Genomic DNA, 15,260 nt, shown 5'->3' with positions numbered 1-15,260 from the left:
CTATGAACTTGATTCATTCTATAAGAACAAAAGGCTTTCATATTTAACATTACAGCTCTTATTTTTTTAAATCAAAACCACAGGAATGATTCATAATGCAACAGTAAGTGGAAAATGAGTTAGAAATCCAGCTCAGGATATTTTTTGTCCCATCATATATTGTTTTATTTTTAGAAGATAAACCTGAAATTGCAACAAAAAGCCAAGACACCACTTTTGGAAGTGCAACACAAACACACCTGTCTAATATATTGTTATTAAAGCACAAAAAAAACTACTGAATATGCAAAAACATTTAATAAAAAAATTTATTTTAAACTTAGCATGAATCAGTAAATCACAAGTGTTACAACATATGGTTTTAGAGATTTTTTAATTTTTACAATAAACAGGTCTTTCTATACATGCTAGCCCCATTTTTAGTTTTTAAAATAATACTTAACAGGAATAAGCACTCAACTCTAAAAAGAAAACTTTGGCATGTGTACAACTAGTCAGTTAAAAGTAAACAGTGGAAGATTTAAGTCAGGAAAAAAAACCCTCACACAGCTTAGCTTCACAGCACTGTTAAATTATGGATATAACCCATCTGTACCATAAACTACCTGGTATTAAATACAAAAGAACTTATTGAAGCCCAAAAATGTTACGGGGCAATCAGTGGTTCAGGGAGTTAAAATAGCAGCCTTTTAACTCTACTGATACCGTTTAGAAAACAGTTTAGGCCACAAGTGAAAGTCAGTTTTGTGGTCATACCTTCTCCCCCTTTTAGTGGTTTGCTCACATTGCTGAACTATCCACTTGGCACAACTGGCAGTCTTCACTTAGAACTGGGACGAGCAAAGGTATTTGTAGGTTGGGACCGAAGGGCACCTTTAGAGAATGGGGAATGTGAATAGTGCCCACCAAGTCCATCTTGGGTCTCTGTCACTACTACCGGCCACCTACACAACTACCAAAAACCTGAAGGGGGGTAAGCTGGGGGTGGGGGGAAGAAAGAGCAGGAAAGAGATTTTGCAAGGCATTTCTCCTTGGCATACAGTAGATAGTGCATCTGTATTAAAATGAGAATCCAGTGAAAACCCTAAATTTCAAGAAGTTATTCCCAATTCCATAATGATTACAAAAAGCACAGTATGTGTATAATTTTTCCAGACCTACTGCAATGATCATATTTTATTACAGTACTAGTAAAAGACTATGGAGAGATATCCTTGTATTTCTAGAAGCAGAAATGCAGGTCTTGAAATTTAGAGATTCAGCAATTATATTACTGCAATATAACAGACTGTGGCGAAATCATGCACTTATCTGACACTCCTGTACACAAGTCAAAAGATGTTCTCCGGCAACTCAATACACTTGGCATCATTTTTTTTTTTTTTTTTTTAAATAGTTCCTGCTAAATGTTAGTGATCCAAAATTGACTGACAACTGTAGGGGCACAAATGGCAGAAGAGCAGTATTGTAACACCAGTCAGGATTGTACCCACTACTTCTTATTTCTAGGCTTTAACTCTTCTGCTGCATTACGCAGAAAAATATAGTTCTTCTTTTGTGGATTATAAAATTCATGGCCCTGAAAAAGGAGAAAGTTAGCTGCATTTATTTAAATTCAGAGAAAAACAAGCAAACAAAAAAAAGAATCAGGTTACGATAAGCCAAACATCCTGTCAGTTGAATTTAGGAAGAGGTTACATTTTAAAAATACAGACCTTTAAACAGCAGACTTCCCAAGTAACTCTTGAGAAATACTACTAGTAGATGTGCACTATGTTTATAAACAGTTTTCTCTGAAAGTCAACTTTTAGCATTACTTATTTTTAGCTAAACTTTATACAAGGAACTAGTTTCACGCTACATTCTTTGCTTTTTGAGCCAAATTGATTTTCATAAACTTAAGTTGAAGTCCTACATACACTTACATACTTACTGTTGTTTGCATGCACAATGGATGGGAAAAGTATTATGGAGATGAATATATCAAGGTAGCAATGCTCATGTATACAAGAGTGCTCAGAATGCAAACCCATTGCAACACCAACACAATTAACTTGTTTCAGATGTGTGTAGATTTTAACTCGTTAATGACAACATGGCTCTGTTTCAGCATCTGGATCTCTCTTATTCAGGCACTCGTATACAACTGTACCAATACAATGGTGTCATTTGAAAAGTTATGGACTTTCATTTACCTAACAGACTAATGGCTCAAGAAAGGAGACAATGCCTTACATGGCAAATACACTACTGAAATTTAGGCCCCTGACAGATGTTAAAGTAAAGGCACAATGGGACCTGATGCGAGATCCCAACAATCGCATGTCCTGCCATGTACATGTTGTGCCACGTGTGAATGGCAGTAGATGCAACTGGGGGACACCACATCAGATCCCATTGTGCCATGCTGTCAGTGCAGGGGTAGCCCAACCCCTCTGTATTGGCAAGTAGCGAGCTTGTCTCCTTATGCTCCCTGATGTGCTCCAATCAGCTGACCAGGACTCCCGGCCGCAGGAACATGTGGTGCACTTCCTGGTTGGGAGCTCCAATCAGCTGAGGGGTGCTCCCAGCTTCTGGAGCACATGGGAGTCTTGAAAGACTGCCGTGTGTTCCAGGGGCTGCGCACTGGCCACATCTTCAGTTGGCAGGGTCAGAAGGGACCTAAGCAGATCATCAAGTCCGACCCCCTGCCATGGGCAGGAAAGGATGCTGGGGTCAAATGACCCCAGCTAGGTGATTATCAAACCTCCTTTTGAAGACCCCCATGGTAGAGGCGAGCACCTCTTCCCTTGGAAGTTGGGTCTAGCTCCTAGCCGCCCTGACTATGAAGTAGTGCCTCCTGATGTCTAGCCTGAATCTACTGTCAGTCAACTTATGGGCGTTGTTCCTTGTTACTCCCGGTTGCACCCCAAAATCTTGAGAGCCAAACTTGTGTAATGTGTATGTGTTATGCCACAGCAGGGTCAAAACTGCAGGAATGCTAGCCTCTGCTGAGGCCACAAAGCCTGCCAAGTTTCAAGGAAATAAGTACAGGCGTTTGGGGGAAACTGCACCTCTAGCTGCAGACAAGCAAAACTTGTGACATGGGTGACACTGTGTGTGTTAAGGTGCAGCAGGATGAAAGCTGCAGGGATGGTAGTCCCTGCTGCGGCCACCAAGCCTGCCAGCTGTCAAGGAGATCGGTGCAGGGGGGTTCTGGGGCCCTGCACCCCTGGATGCTGACAGGCAAAACTCGTGCCATGGGTGCTTGTGCAACTGACTGTCTCCATCTTGGGGCAGTTAATTATTTGTATTGATTCTTTCCTCTCCTTAGTTGTGGTTTTGTAGGTGCTAATCTGTGCTTGTTAAGTCCTTACGCAGTAGCTAGGTCCTGTGTATTGAGCTGGTCCTTGAGTGAATCATGATTAATTGGTAACTGGCAACACAGTAGCTTAGCAGCTAGGCCTGCAGTAGTCCCCGCAACTGTGCCTCAAGATAGACACAGTTGCACAAGCACCCATGGCACGAGTTTTGCCTGTCAGCATCCAGGGGTGCAGGGCCCCAGAACCCCCCTGCACCGATCTTCTTGAAACTTGGCAGGCTTTATGGCCTCAGCAGGGGCCACCACCCCTGCAGTTTTCACATACTGCACCCCTGCCTTAACACATATATCATGAGTTTTGCCTGTCAGCAGCTTGAGATGCAGTTCCCCCCAGACCCCTGCACCTATGACCTTGAAATATGGCAGGCTTTGTGGCCTCACCAGGGGCTACCACCCCTGTGGTTTTGACCCCACTGTGGCTTAACACATACACATGACATTAGCTTTGCTTTCAAGAATATGGGGTGCAGTCCCCTCCCAAACCCCCTGCACCAATCTTCTTGAAACTTGGCAGGCTTTGTGACCTCAGCAGCAGCTAGCAAGCCTGCAGTTTTGACCCTGCTGTGGCTTAACACGTACACGTGACATGAGTTTTGCTCTCCAGATTTTGGGGTGCAGTTTCTTTGAAGCCCATGCACCTATCTTCTTGAAACTTGGCATGCACCATGCCCTCAGAAGGGGCTACCATTTCTGCACGTTTCATCCAAATCTGGCCAGAAATGACAAAGTTATAGCCTGTTTTGACCTTCCCGTTATATGCTATGGGCGAAATAGCAAAACGTTTCGATAGAACAAAATGGAATAGCCATTTTGACTCAAAAGTCAAAACGAAACACTGTTCTGTCGAAACGCTGGTCGAAATGAAACACTTCCATTTCACACAGCCCTATAAATCAACCTACTAGAACCAGTTAAAATTTCAATCAGTCCTTTTTTATATTATTAAGGGTTTGTTTGCATTAAAAAAAAAAAATCAAGAGGACAAGTTAGTACATCTGGTTGGCTTACTTCTGAGTCAGGTCTCGGAGGAAAGATCTCAATCATCACCAAGAAGCTGTAGCAAATGGTACTGCATATTCAGTACAAAGTGCAAATCCACTGGTTGCATAATAAATTGGGAACCCAGGACATGTTTTGTCGGGGGGGGGGCGGGGGAAGAGTTAGAAGAGTTGTTACACTGTAGTTAAAACTGATGCATTCCTAATCTCACAGTACTCCTCGTAGCAGCAGGTATGTTAGCACTCACATGTCAAACAATTTCCAAATCAAGTAATGTTCTGTTTATCCAAATCCCCACTACAGCTTCAGCTGGCCACAACTTCTTGGCCTAAACAATTTTGCATTGATATTGCTTGTTACATCTGAAAACTGACTACAGTGATCCCAAAACCTCAGTTACATTTGCAATGTTTCACAATTACCTGCACAGGACTCCGAGACTTTCATATGCAATGACCTGCTGAATGATGGTTGTCTTAAATGTCAACTGCCAATAGAAACATAATCTTTCTTACCTTTGACCAGTCATAACTGGAAGCATAAGCAAAGATATTTCCATTGTGGTTGAAACAACAGGCAGATATTGGCTGATCTAGTTGTTCTGATGTTTTTAGCTTTGTTCGTGCATCTTTATCCCAAAAGCTGAATCTACCGTCGGATCCTACAGTTGCAAGGGTGCCATGGGCAGGATGAAATGCTATCCCATTTACCTACAGAATAGTGTAAGATTATGTAAGACAGCTAATTATATAAACTGGGACACATCTACTTCACAGTATATGCACTTCATACTCAGAGAACCCAGGCCTTTTATATGTAAATTAATACAATGTGATTAAGGCTAGTTGATTTTTTGTAGTGCTTTAAAACAGGATTTTAAAAAACCCCACAAATATCACATGTTGTTTTGGACCAGCTACACATATGCACTCCCATTACAGAAAACATGTTAATTCCCTTGGTACTTAATAAGTCCTTAAGGACCAGTAGGTTTTTCCATGACAAAGCCACAGATATAGATGGGTATATGAAATGCTTTATCTTAAAAAGGTTTAACAGAAAGTAGAGGCAAAGATGCTCTTTTTTCTTTATTGCATGTGACATTTTTTTTTCCCTTTAAATATAAAAGGAAGAAGTCTCTAGGCACAATAAAAGATCAAGAAAACAAAAACTTCATTGTAGATTGGATATAAAATTATACAACCTGAAAAAATATCTTCTAACTAATTGAAAATAATTAAGTTAAATGGGCTGAATACTTACAGCATAAATATCCTGAGGTGCTGATGTGTTTGTTCCATTGGAGCGATGACATTTAAAAGTGAAGTTATCTTTGGCTCTTAAAAGAAAAGTATTTCTTTATAAATTTTCTTAATTTCAATGAATGCAGCGAATACTGCATGGTTTAAAAAACTTACGGATTGGGGGGGTTGATATAGTGAATAGCTACTCTTCCTTCAATACTTCCAAGGGCGAATCCAGTAGGTTTGTTGACTTTGTCTTTAAAAATAGCAACACAGCGATGCTGAATTTGAGGAAAATACAGAGCATTTTAGAAAAGAGACCGAGAACCAGATTTTCTAAACACTGTGTCTGAGAACACAAAATGCTGCATATATATTTCCTACTAAAAAAAGGATGTATAACATTGAAAAGTGAGTCAAACCCCTTTCAAAACACTGTGACTTTAGAATCTTACATTTTAACACACAATGAAGAAATATTAGACACACATAATTCTCCTTTCACCAAAACATTACATGTGCACAAAACTTACATAAAGTAGATGATTTGACGACTTTGGAAAGACTTCTTTAAATCTTGTTCTCCCCACTATACATGAAAAGACTAATTCTAATAAAGCACTAGCAAGTCCTGCTTTCTGGAATAATGACTTGCTATCGAATTCCCTACTGTTCTGTTAAGTTAAAGGTACAGTCTAAGTGCTATCAGGAAGAACAACCAAAACTACATGTAAATACTTGCTAGATCTGCCCCATTATGCCAAACTAAAGTTCACTATTAAACTGTTTAATATCCGTTTCAAAATAGCTTATCAAATAACTATGATAAACGGAAGTATTTAATGGATCCTAACCTTAAGAACAACCACTCAAATTATTTTAGGCAAAGTAAATCCGGGCTGGAAAAAAGGAAGTAATTTTAAGTAATGATAACATTTTTTTTCTCTTTTCGCAAAACAAATCTTTGTGTTAACAAAAATTAAAGCAAAGCGCAAACTACATAGAATTATAAGAATTGCATCAAAAATAATATTGGTCTTTTTACACTTTAAAAAAAAAAAAGTCTATAGTACCATCTGATACACTGCACAAATGAGCTTATAATAAATGTAATTACTTACCTGGTGTTTAAGTGGAGATTCTATTCTTCTAAATTCAGAAGGCTGATTCTCTAGCTGATAAACTATCAAGCCCCTTTCTGCAGTGGCTACTGCTGCCATGGGGTATACCTGGAAAAGGTATGAGAAGTATGCTGTAAGAGACTCAAATACGGCATTAATCACAAAAAAGATGTCTAACTCTTTCAAACCACTTAACTCCTTCAAATCCATAAGAAAAGAAAAACAAAATAAGAAAAATCAAAGGAATGAGATTTTTAGTTCTGGGAGAGAGAGAATGGAGACTATAAGCTATTTTGTAAGTAGAAAAGATATAGCAAAGGCAGCAGAAATACAGACTTCTTCTCAAATGAAGCAAAATAACAGTGTACCATTTTGATACGCAGAACTTTTATTTAATACAACTCTGGGCTGGATTCAAACCATTTAATGGGCATGTATCCAAATACCCGCATTTGTTTGCTTACCACATCAGCACAGTAACATCTTTCAGGCAGTTGTAAGGTCATCATAGGTGTTGGCGATCGTGTATCCCAGAACTAAAGAAACCAAGAAACGAAAGAATTTAAAATAAGATCTGTCATCAGACACTTCTCCAAATACACCATATAAATATGCAATAGTAAAACTGATCGATTAGTTAGCGCAAGAAATCCTATTCCAAATTGTTTCACCCCTGACAAGAGTCAGACAGAACAGTTCCATTTCCTTAGCTCAGGGCTAGAAACGTTCACTGCAGTTCATCTTTCAAATTAGCATACTCTAGAAACATTTATTTAATACATTCCCATTTTACATAGTATTGAGAATACTGTGGTACAAAACCATTTGCTCTGATGCAATCATACCTTTAAAGTTTTATCCCAACTTCCTGTCATTACGCAGTTGTAGTTTGGTGCTTTAATCCAGTGGATTGTTTTAACAGGGGCATCATGCTGAAAACGGACACAAAAAACACATTCATCTACATTTTTTAAAACAACAGCTTACATCTCTTCCTCTTTATGGCTTCATGGAATAACGTTCTGGTTGTGCATACCTCCAGTTTGTTTATGCAAGTTATCACCACTGCCACAGTGCTTCAAAATCTCTATTACAGATCAGGACTGTATTGTACTGTGAAAACTTTAAAATGACAGAACCATCAAATGAGACTTAGAAGAATTCAGCTCGTTTGCTGAACACCTCCCATTTCAGTATGCATAGAATACAGAAAGTGTTTTTCTAAAAACTCATCACTATAGTAAAAGTATTCAGGAGCAACAACACGTATTAAGTTAAGGAAAGTAACGTCATTTGTGCCTTTGTGTGTTGGCAATTGCAATAAATATTTCTTTCCTACTACTGATCGCTAAAAATGTCTAATCAAGGATTAAAACCTGAACTGCTTCACCATAACTAAACTATAATGGAAAGAGTAAACATATTTACTTCTTGCTGGTAAAAACAAAAACAGAGACATTATTTTAATCTTGTTAAATTACTAAGACAAAGCATTTGCACAGAGGTTAAACATAAGTGTTAGAATCTTGACTATTAACACTACACCCATGAAGTTGTTCCCTTTATGGAAACAAACTCAATTACAGAAGAACCTATCCTCCTAGCATCTTAGCACATGAGCTAAATCTCAATAAAATAAAAGACTGAACTCCTGGGAAACAAAAGAAAAGCAACAGTGGGATGTGAATAACTGAAACAAGGACAGCAAGAGGAGCAGCAACAGCACTGGATAACCGAAAATGGAATTAGACTTTGCAGGAACCACCAAGGGAGCTCTGTCTCACATGAGCTACATGGGGCTTTTGCCTAGAGTGAGATTTGCAATGCCTGCATTCCAGCAATCATACTAAAATTTATCTAACATTATGACAGGCACCCCACTTACATGATTCTTCATTTAGTAAGGTCAGCTAAAAAGTTGAGTGATATATTCATTCACTATTAGAATTGATTATTATTATTATTAATATGTTTTTCTATTATTAAAAAAGGTGTTAGTGACTCTCCCTTTTCAGGTAAATAGATTGAAGAGTACTTACTTGTGCAATCTGGATGGCTTGATTACTGTTGAGATCCCACATTTTGGCAGTTTTGTCACAGGAAGCAGTAAATACTTTACTCCCGTCCTAAAAAAGAAAGTCATTCAAAGTTTCACATACACACAAAGTTCAAAGTTTAATGTCTGTAATACCCAGTACCCATTAAGGCTAGGGATAGAAGTCACATATAAACTTGTTTAAGTGACCGGAAACTGGTTTAAACATGTAACAGAACAAAAGTTCAGTGCACATAAACCCGTTTCAAAATGGCTGGAACTGGTTTAAGATAAACCTGGTCGAATGTAGTATCAGACTTAACTGATTGAGGTCAAACCAGTTTATGGAATTTCTGTCCCAGACCCCTTCCTGGTTCAAGTTAAATCCAAGTCCCCCCAGCATCCCAACATGTCTTTCAGGCCTGGGCTGGGCTGTGCTGTCTGCTCCAGAGAGCAGAGATGGCTCTGTCCCCCTGCTCCATAGCTGGAACAGGGGCGTGGGCATGGCCAGACACTAACCCAACATGGCCCCAAGAGGCAAAAGGGGCAGGGACGGGATTTATTCCCCACTCTGTCCCCTCTCCCACTGGGAGACCACAGCTGGGGTCTGCCAGCCCTGGCCGCTGCCTCTCATTCCTGGCCAGGCAGACCCCAGCTGGGGTGCCAGGGGGCAGGAGGGGGCAGGGGAATAAACCCTTTCCCTTCCTGCCCCCTTTGCCTCAGGGAGGCAATGCTGGCCAGCATCTGGCTGGGCCCCCACCCCTGAAGCTGGAGCGGAGAGAGGGGAGGGACCCTGACAGGGGCAGCAGCCCCCGTGATTAGGTCCGGGGAGCACAAGCCTCCTTGCAGTACGAGGGTTGCTGAACTACAGGCAGGAGCAAAGTGGGCAGAGCTGCTGCAGTCTAAAACACTGAAACTTTCATACATCTGAATGGACTGTTACTAACAAACAGCAGACCAGAATTGTATTTCAGTCATAAGTATTTCTGTAATAACTTCCATTTTGCTGCTTCTAATCACAGAGTGGACACGCAGAATTGATATACTCAAATTAGACATGTAAAATATCATCTTATAAGCCGCACTCTTAAGAAACCCCCAACCAAACGGACCTTGTTAATAAGCCATTCCCGCAACATTTACAAATTCTGTATATGAGAAGTTAATGATATTTTTATCTGTTCAGATAAGGACCGCATCATTTTAAACACTGAGAGAAAACTAATCTTGTTTTTGTAGAATTCTTATCAAATTGAAACAAGCAGCTAATAATGGAAAACACACACACTGTAAACAACAAATTCAACCAAAACAATGAAACTGTACACTAGCACCATCTTAAAACTACTATTCCATCTGCACATATCTGAAGTCCAAATTAACCCAACAAACTTAGTTTTGCTTTATAGGACAAAAGTCTGTTACATTCTGTGACTGCATCTACATTCTACATTGATGCACATGCAAGATACTTGGGCTTTACTGCTATAGATTTCCTTGATGATAGAGATTTTTTGAGAAGAAGGACATACATCACTCCAACACACGTCTAGCACAGGCCCTGTGTGCATCTGCTGAGCCTTCGGAATTGTTTGTCCACTATCTTGAACTTCCCAACACCGAACCTAAAGAATCATAGATACAGATGTATTAAAATACTATTAATCTGGAGTACCAAGAATGCATAATTGTGTTACAGAAACGAAGCACATCCTGTTCCTTGAAAATCTTACCCTTAATTTAGCACAAAGAATTCATGTTTTAATAGACATGAAAAGAGAGGAGAGGATGCAGGTAAGAGAAGAAAAGCTTACAATAATAAATGACACAACTGCTACTCATTGAAAACCTACTGGACTGGGGTCTCTTGACTGACACAAGCTGAAGAATATCTAAGTTGAGGATCCCAAATGGCTCAGGAATGGGGGAGACACTGAACCGCTCAGCCCTGACAACCTGGAAGTAGTGCTGCTTTGCTTCACATGTCGAGGAACCTTGGCTGGTAGAGTGCATTTTCAGGATTACTCTTTTGCAACTTTGCATCTAAATTCCACCTAGTTCCCACATCAGTTGTCTTAATCCTTTTGCTGTTCTGGCATTCAGTACTTACATCGTTTGCCCAGGATCCTGCAATAAGGAAGTTACCCGGCAATGTTGGGGGACTGAAAGCTAAACAAGAAATGCTGTCATCAGGTGGAGACGTAACTTCAATATCCTGTAAAAGAAAGAGTTACACATATCGATACACTGAAGAAATATTTGCTCAATGACTCAAAAATATACTGTGAACTACTGAATTTTATACATGCACACCTGAAAATTAATACAGAAACAGACAATAAAATACACCTTGATTTTACTTTGACAGATACAACTGAAATACGTTAATGCAATGTAGATTTTATAAAGAGGAAGAAATCACTTGTGCACAGATTAACAAGGTTGCTGCAACAGTTCCCTGCTCCTCTTTGCCTTCCATCTCAATGCCCTTTCTCATGCAACTTGCACAGGTGTGCACAAAACAGCCACCCATTCAGCAGCATGAATATAATCCATTTTGGACAAATATAGGCCACGTCCAGATGAGTGCGGCCATACAGTATGTGGCACCCCAAACACATCTGTGGTGCCACATACTGCACAGTCAGGTGTTTTTCACACTGCAATGGCACGCACATGCTCTACTTCACTTTTTCTTTCTGGGATTTTTTTTGACCGCTGGATATTCAGGGGTCAAAAAAGCCTGTGGAGCAGAAAAAATGAGCGAAGCAGCATGTGCACAGGCAGTGTGCGCCACTCAAAAGTGGAGCCAGGCTGCCTGAACTATGCTCCGGCTGCTGACCAGGCTCTGTGCAGAACTGCAGCTGTTGCAGCCCTGAAAGGCCCCCCGGTAAGGCTCCCCTACCACACCAAAGCACGTGCGGCACACGTATTCCCTGGACCAAGCTGCGCTGCCGCTTCTTGTCTCCAGGGAACCAAACGTCCATGCTTGTATGGATGTGGCCATAGGATGCAGACAGAAGTGCAGTTCCCAGCTATAACTCAGAACACTCTCTGAAAAGTATTCTGAGTTACAGCGTTACCCTGGACCAAACACAAGTTTACTGTTGGTTCTGGGGGGTGAGGGGAAATCTAGCTGCGGGCTGCGAGCCTGCAGCCAAGTCCTCTGCCAGGGCCCACTGCTTTCAAAAGGGGAGGGAGGAAAGGCAGTAAAGGGAGCTCTTTCTTGGGGCTCCCCAGCTGGGGCTGAAGGGTGGGTAAACTGGAGCACCCTACCTGCGAGTGGCTCAAATACACCTGCTCCACCCTCCAGGGGGACTGAAAGCCCCCCAGATTTAACTCCTTCTGCTCCCTTTCCCTCCTCCCATTCTGAAAACAGTGACAGGCTGGGAGGCAGCACAGACACAAGTTACAGAAGACATTCCATTTTGAAATGTCTTTACCTGATACCTCATGCAGTGAGGGTTCAGATTTTCACCTAATCAGCCATTTCTGAAGCTGTTTGTAGCTGTGCACTTGTTTGATCACAGCTATAAACTGTTTTCAGTGGCTAGATCAGGTGAAAATTGTCACATCTGTCTGCAACCATAATTCAAATAACAGCACACAACACACATCTGCGCACCTACCTCGTCTGAAAGGTCAGGGCCGTTATGTTCCCGGAAATAACATGCTGTCCCAATTAGACTGCCGTAACGACCACTGTGGCTAATCTGTGCTAAGGGAAACATGCTTATGAACTACATCTCAATGCTATTAGGGGTGCCAGGGTTTGTTGGGAGCATAGGAGCTTGTCATGCCTCACCACAGCATGCCGGTCAGGATGGTGAACCAGACTGTGCCATTTAAAGTGGACATGTAATCGTACAGGATGGGTCCATTTTCAAACTTCCTGGTCCAGCTGGCAGAGGCAGGAAGACAGATACTCTCTGAGCCAGCTCTCAGTAACAGGGAAGGAGGCAGCAGCGTTGCCAGATCTTACATATGAATTATCATATGGGAAGCTCAAAATTACAGTATTTGCTGGAAAACTATCGTACACTAAAAACATGCAAAGAAATCTTTTAATTTACTTTATAAATTAAAAAACTCGCAGCTGGTAAAGTGAACAAAACGCTGGCTTGCATCCATAGATGCTTCTCAAGCAAATCCCAGGACGTCATTCTCCCGCTGCACTCGGCCTTGGTGAGGACACAGCTGGAGTACTGCATCCAATCTGGGGCTCCACAATTTGAAAAAGGATGTGGAGAAGCTTAAGAGAGTGCAGAGGAGAGCCACGTGCATGATCAGAGGGCAGGAGAATAGCCCTTATGAGAGGCTGAGAGCCATGAGACTCTTCAGCCTGGAGAAGCGCAGGCTCAGGGGTGATCTGGTGGCAAGTACGTGTGCATCAGGATCTGGGGGAATGCCTGTTCGCCAGAGCACCCCAAGGAATTTCAAGGTCCAACAGTCACAGACTCCTCCAAGACCGTTTTAGGCTGTACTCAAGGAAAAACTTCTTTACTATCTGATCCCCAAGGCCTGGAATAGACTCCCCCCCAGAAGCAGTGCAAGCCCCTACTCTGGGCTCTTTTCAGAAACGTTTGAACGCATATCTTGTTGGGATCCTTTGCCCCTAGCTGACTTTCTGCCCCTGGGGCAGGGGGCCAGGCTCGATGATCTCCCAAGGTCCCCTCCAGCCCTAACATCTATGAAATCTATGAAACATTCTTCACTATAAGTCAGACAACAAGTGCGTGAGAACCAGGCCCTCAAAGTTAACGCCTTTTATTTCGAGGCAAGCTGCCCAAGAAAGAGCCGACAGCAAACCTACAGGTGGGTCTGGACTCTCCACGAATGACTCAGGTTTCACACACACGGTAGAGGAACAGGCACCTGCCTTCAGTTCCCTCCGTGCAAAATGCCGTTGATTTTCTACCCTTTTAATTTCCTGAGCCTGAAAGCGGGGTGCGTGCGCCCAAAAGCTTGCGCACACACACACACAAGCTAATTTCTTAGCTGGTCTCATCAAAGGCATCTTGGAAACAAAATCTGCATCTTCAAAAGCAATGGTGCGTTTTGAGCACTGGCGTTGACTGATATCGTAGGAGGGTTGACGTGCCCCTGCCAAGGGGAGGAGCAGGCGTGCCGGCCACCCTACCTTCATGGGGTTGTGGTTGTCCGCGGCGGTGCTGCCGAACATGCTGGTGCCGCCGGTGCCGAAGCCCGAGGTGGATCCGAAGAGGCTCATGGCGGCCCTGCGGGGAGGCGGGGAGGGGGGCTGGGCGGAAGGATCCTACCGCAGCCCCTCTGCCGGGCGAACCTATTCTCCCGCGGGGGGGGGAGGGCGGACCGTACCACGCTGCGGGGGCTCGGCGCGCAAGGGTTAAACCATCCTCCCCTCCCGCCCCGGGTGACAGCAGCAGGGCACCGCTCGCGTACGGGGAGGTCGCGCAGGACTCACGCTGGACCCGGGCCGCCGAGTCCGCCGGCGGGAAGGGTGAGCGGCCACCCGCTCGCACCCAGGCGACTGATGCCGGCGCAGGCCGCTGCCTACTGCGCGTGCGCGAGCGCCAAGGGGCGGGGCGACTCGCAGGGGGGCGGGACGAGGCGGTGTCACTGATCACGTAGGCGGGGCTCGGGCTGGTCAGTGCGCGTGCGGCAGCTCGCGTTGGCCCATTTCAGAGAGGGGAAGGTGAAGGCACGTAGCTGGAAAGTGACGTGGCCGAGGGCGGCGGAGGAGCGGGATGTGAGCCCAGGTTTTGGGGTAACGACTGGAGGTGGGTGTCAAAGGAGGAGGTGCCTCTAGTTGCTTGATTTCTGAAACGAAGCTGGGGTCGTGGCAGATGGGAGAAGCAGGAGGCTTGTCGGAGACCGGAGCAAACGGTGCTTTACCAAGATGTATGGTCCGGTGTTACCACTGTATGAAGCTGTGACGGTCATGCTCACGCCAATCCCTGGAGAAAAGATCCCACCTAAGCTGGATGCAGAGACCAGCATGCTTTATGCAAATGATCACCCAAATCAGTCATTGCAGGCCTCCCATTCTCTGTGCCAAGGCGGGGTCAGGAGGCAGATGGAAGTTGCCATGAGCTAGAAGACTCCAGTGAAGCATGATGTTAAATACTTCCTGAACACAAAATACTCATGCTTCAAATTCAAATACGGCTGCCAGTTCGATACGGACGGCTCGTCCAAGGACGGTGCCTGAACCCTTCAGTTAAAACTTATGAAGGTGAACAGGGCTTAGGTTCAAGCCTTTTCCAGGCCCAGATGATGCAAACATGCCCACAGTGTGGGTATAGCCCAGTGGTGCTCAACTTTTTTAGGCTCAAGGCACCAGAAGTACCCCTTGGAAAATGCCAGCTCTTGGTTTTCACTATTTCTTCACTATGGGAAAACAACAGAGCAATTTTTCTGGGCCACAGCAGGTTAAAATGCTTTTAACGCTCGATTCCTTTTTGAAATCTCTGGATTTATCTTGCAAATTTTGTTTGTATAACCTAACAGTGTTAACACTG

The 15,260-nt window shown here is 43.2% G+C and overlaps 1 protein-coding gene across 1 annotated transcript; it reads right to left on the bottom strand.

Annotated features, from left to right (window-relative positions):
* Positions 1-153: 153 nt before the first annotated feature.
* Positions 154-14,310, bottom strand: RAE1 (ribonucleic acid export 1). Its single transcript, XM_019548173.1, has 12 exons — positions 14,204-14,310; positions 13,901-13,997; positions 10,871-10,975; positions 10,293-10,385; positions 8,765-8,851; positions 7,571-7,657; positions 7,190-7,261; positions 6,726-6,833; positions 5,779-5,885; positions 5,624-5,699; positions 4,876-5,070; positions 154-1,579 (listed from the first exon to the last, which is right to left on the bottom strand). Exons 2-12 carry the CDS (start codon positions 13,988-13,990, stop codon positions 1,493-1,495), a joined length of 1,107 nt encoding a protein of 368 aa, XP_019403718.1. The 5' UTR covers positions 13,991-13,997; positions 14,204-14,310; the 3' UTR covers positions 154-1,492.
* Positions 14,311-15,260: the final 950 nt, after the last annotated feature.

The sequence above is a fragment of the Crocodylus porosus genome, unplaced genomic scaffold (assembly GCF_001723895.1).
Source record: "Crocodylus porosus isolate Cpor-Errol unplaced genomic scaffold, CroPor_comp1, whole genome shotgun sequence".
NCBI classification, from domain to species: domain Eukaryota; kingdom Metazoa; phylum Chordata; order Crocodylia; family Crocodylidae; genus Crocodylus; species Crocodylus porosus.
This window is presented reverse-complemented; position numbering and strand designations above follow the sequence as displayed.

Bases quoted from the DNA above. Each gene is read 5' to 3' on its own strand.
- RAE1 (XM_019548173.1), bottom strand. From the start codon at position 13,990: ATGAGCCTCTTCGGATCCACCTCGGGCTTCGGCACCGGCGGCACCAGC. The intron at 6,834-7,189 runs GTAAGCAAACAA...TACCTTTTCCAG, and splicing joins GATGTTACTGTGCTGATGTG to GTATACCCCATGGCAGCAGT. The intron at 5,071-5,623 runs GTAAGTATTCAG...ACTATTCTGTAG, and splicing joins CACCTCAGGATATTTATGCT to GTAAATGGGATAGCATTTCA.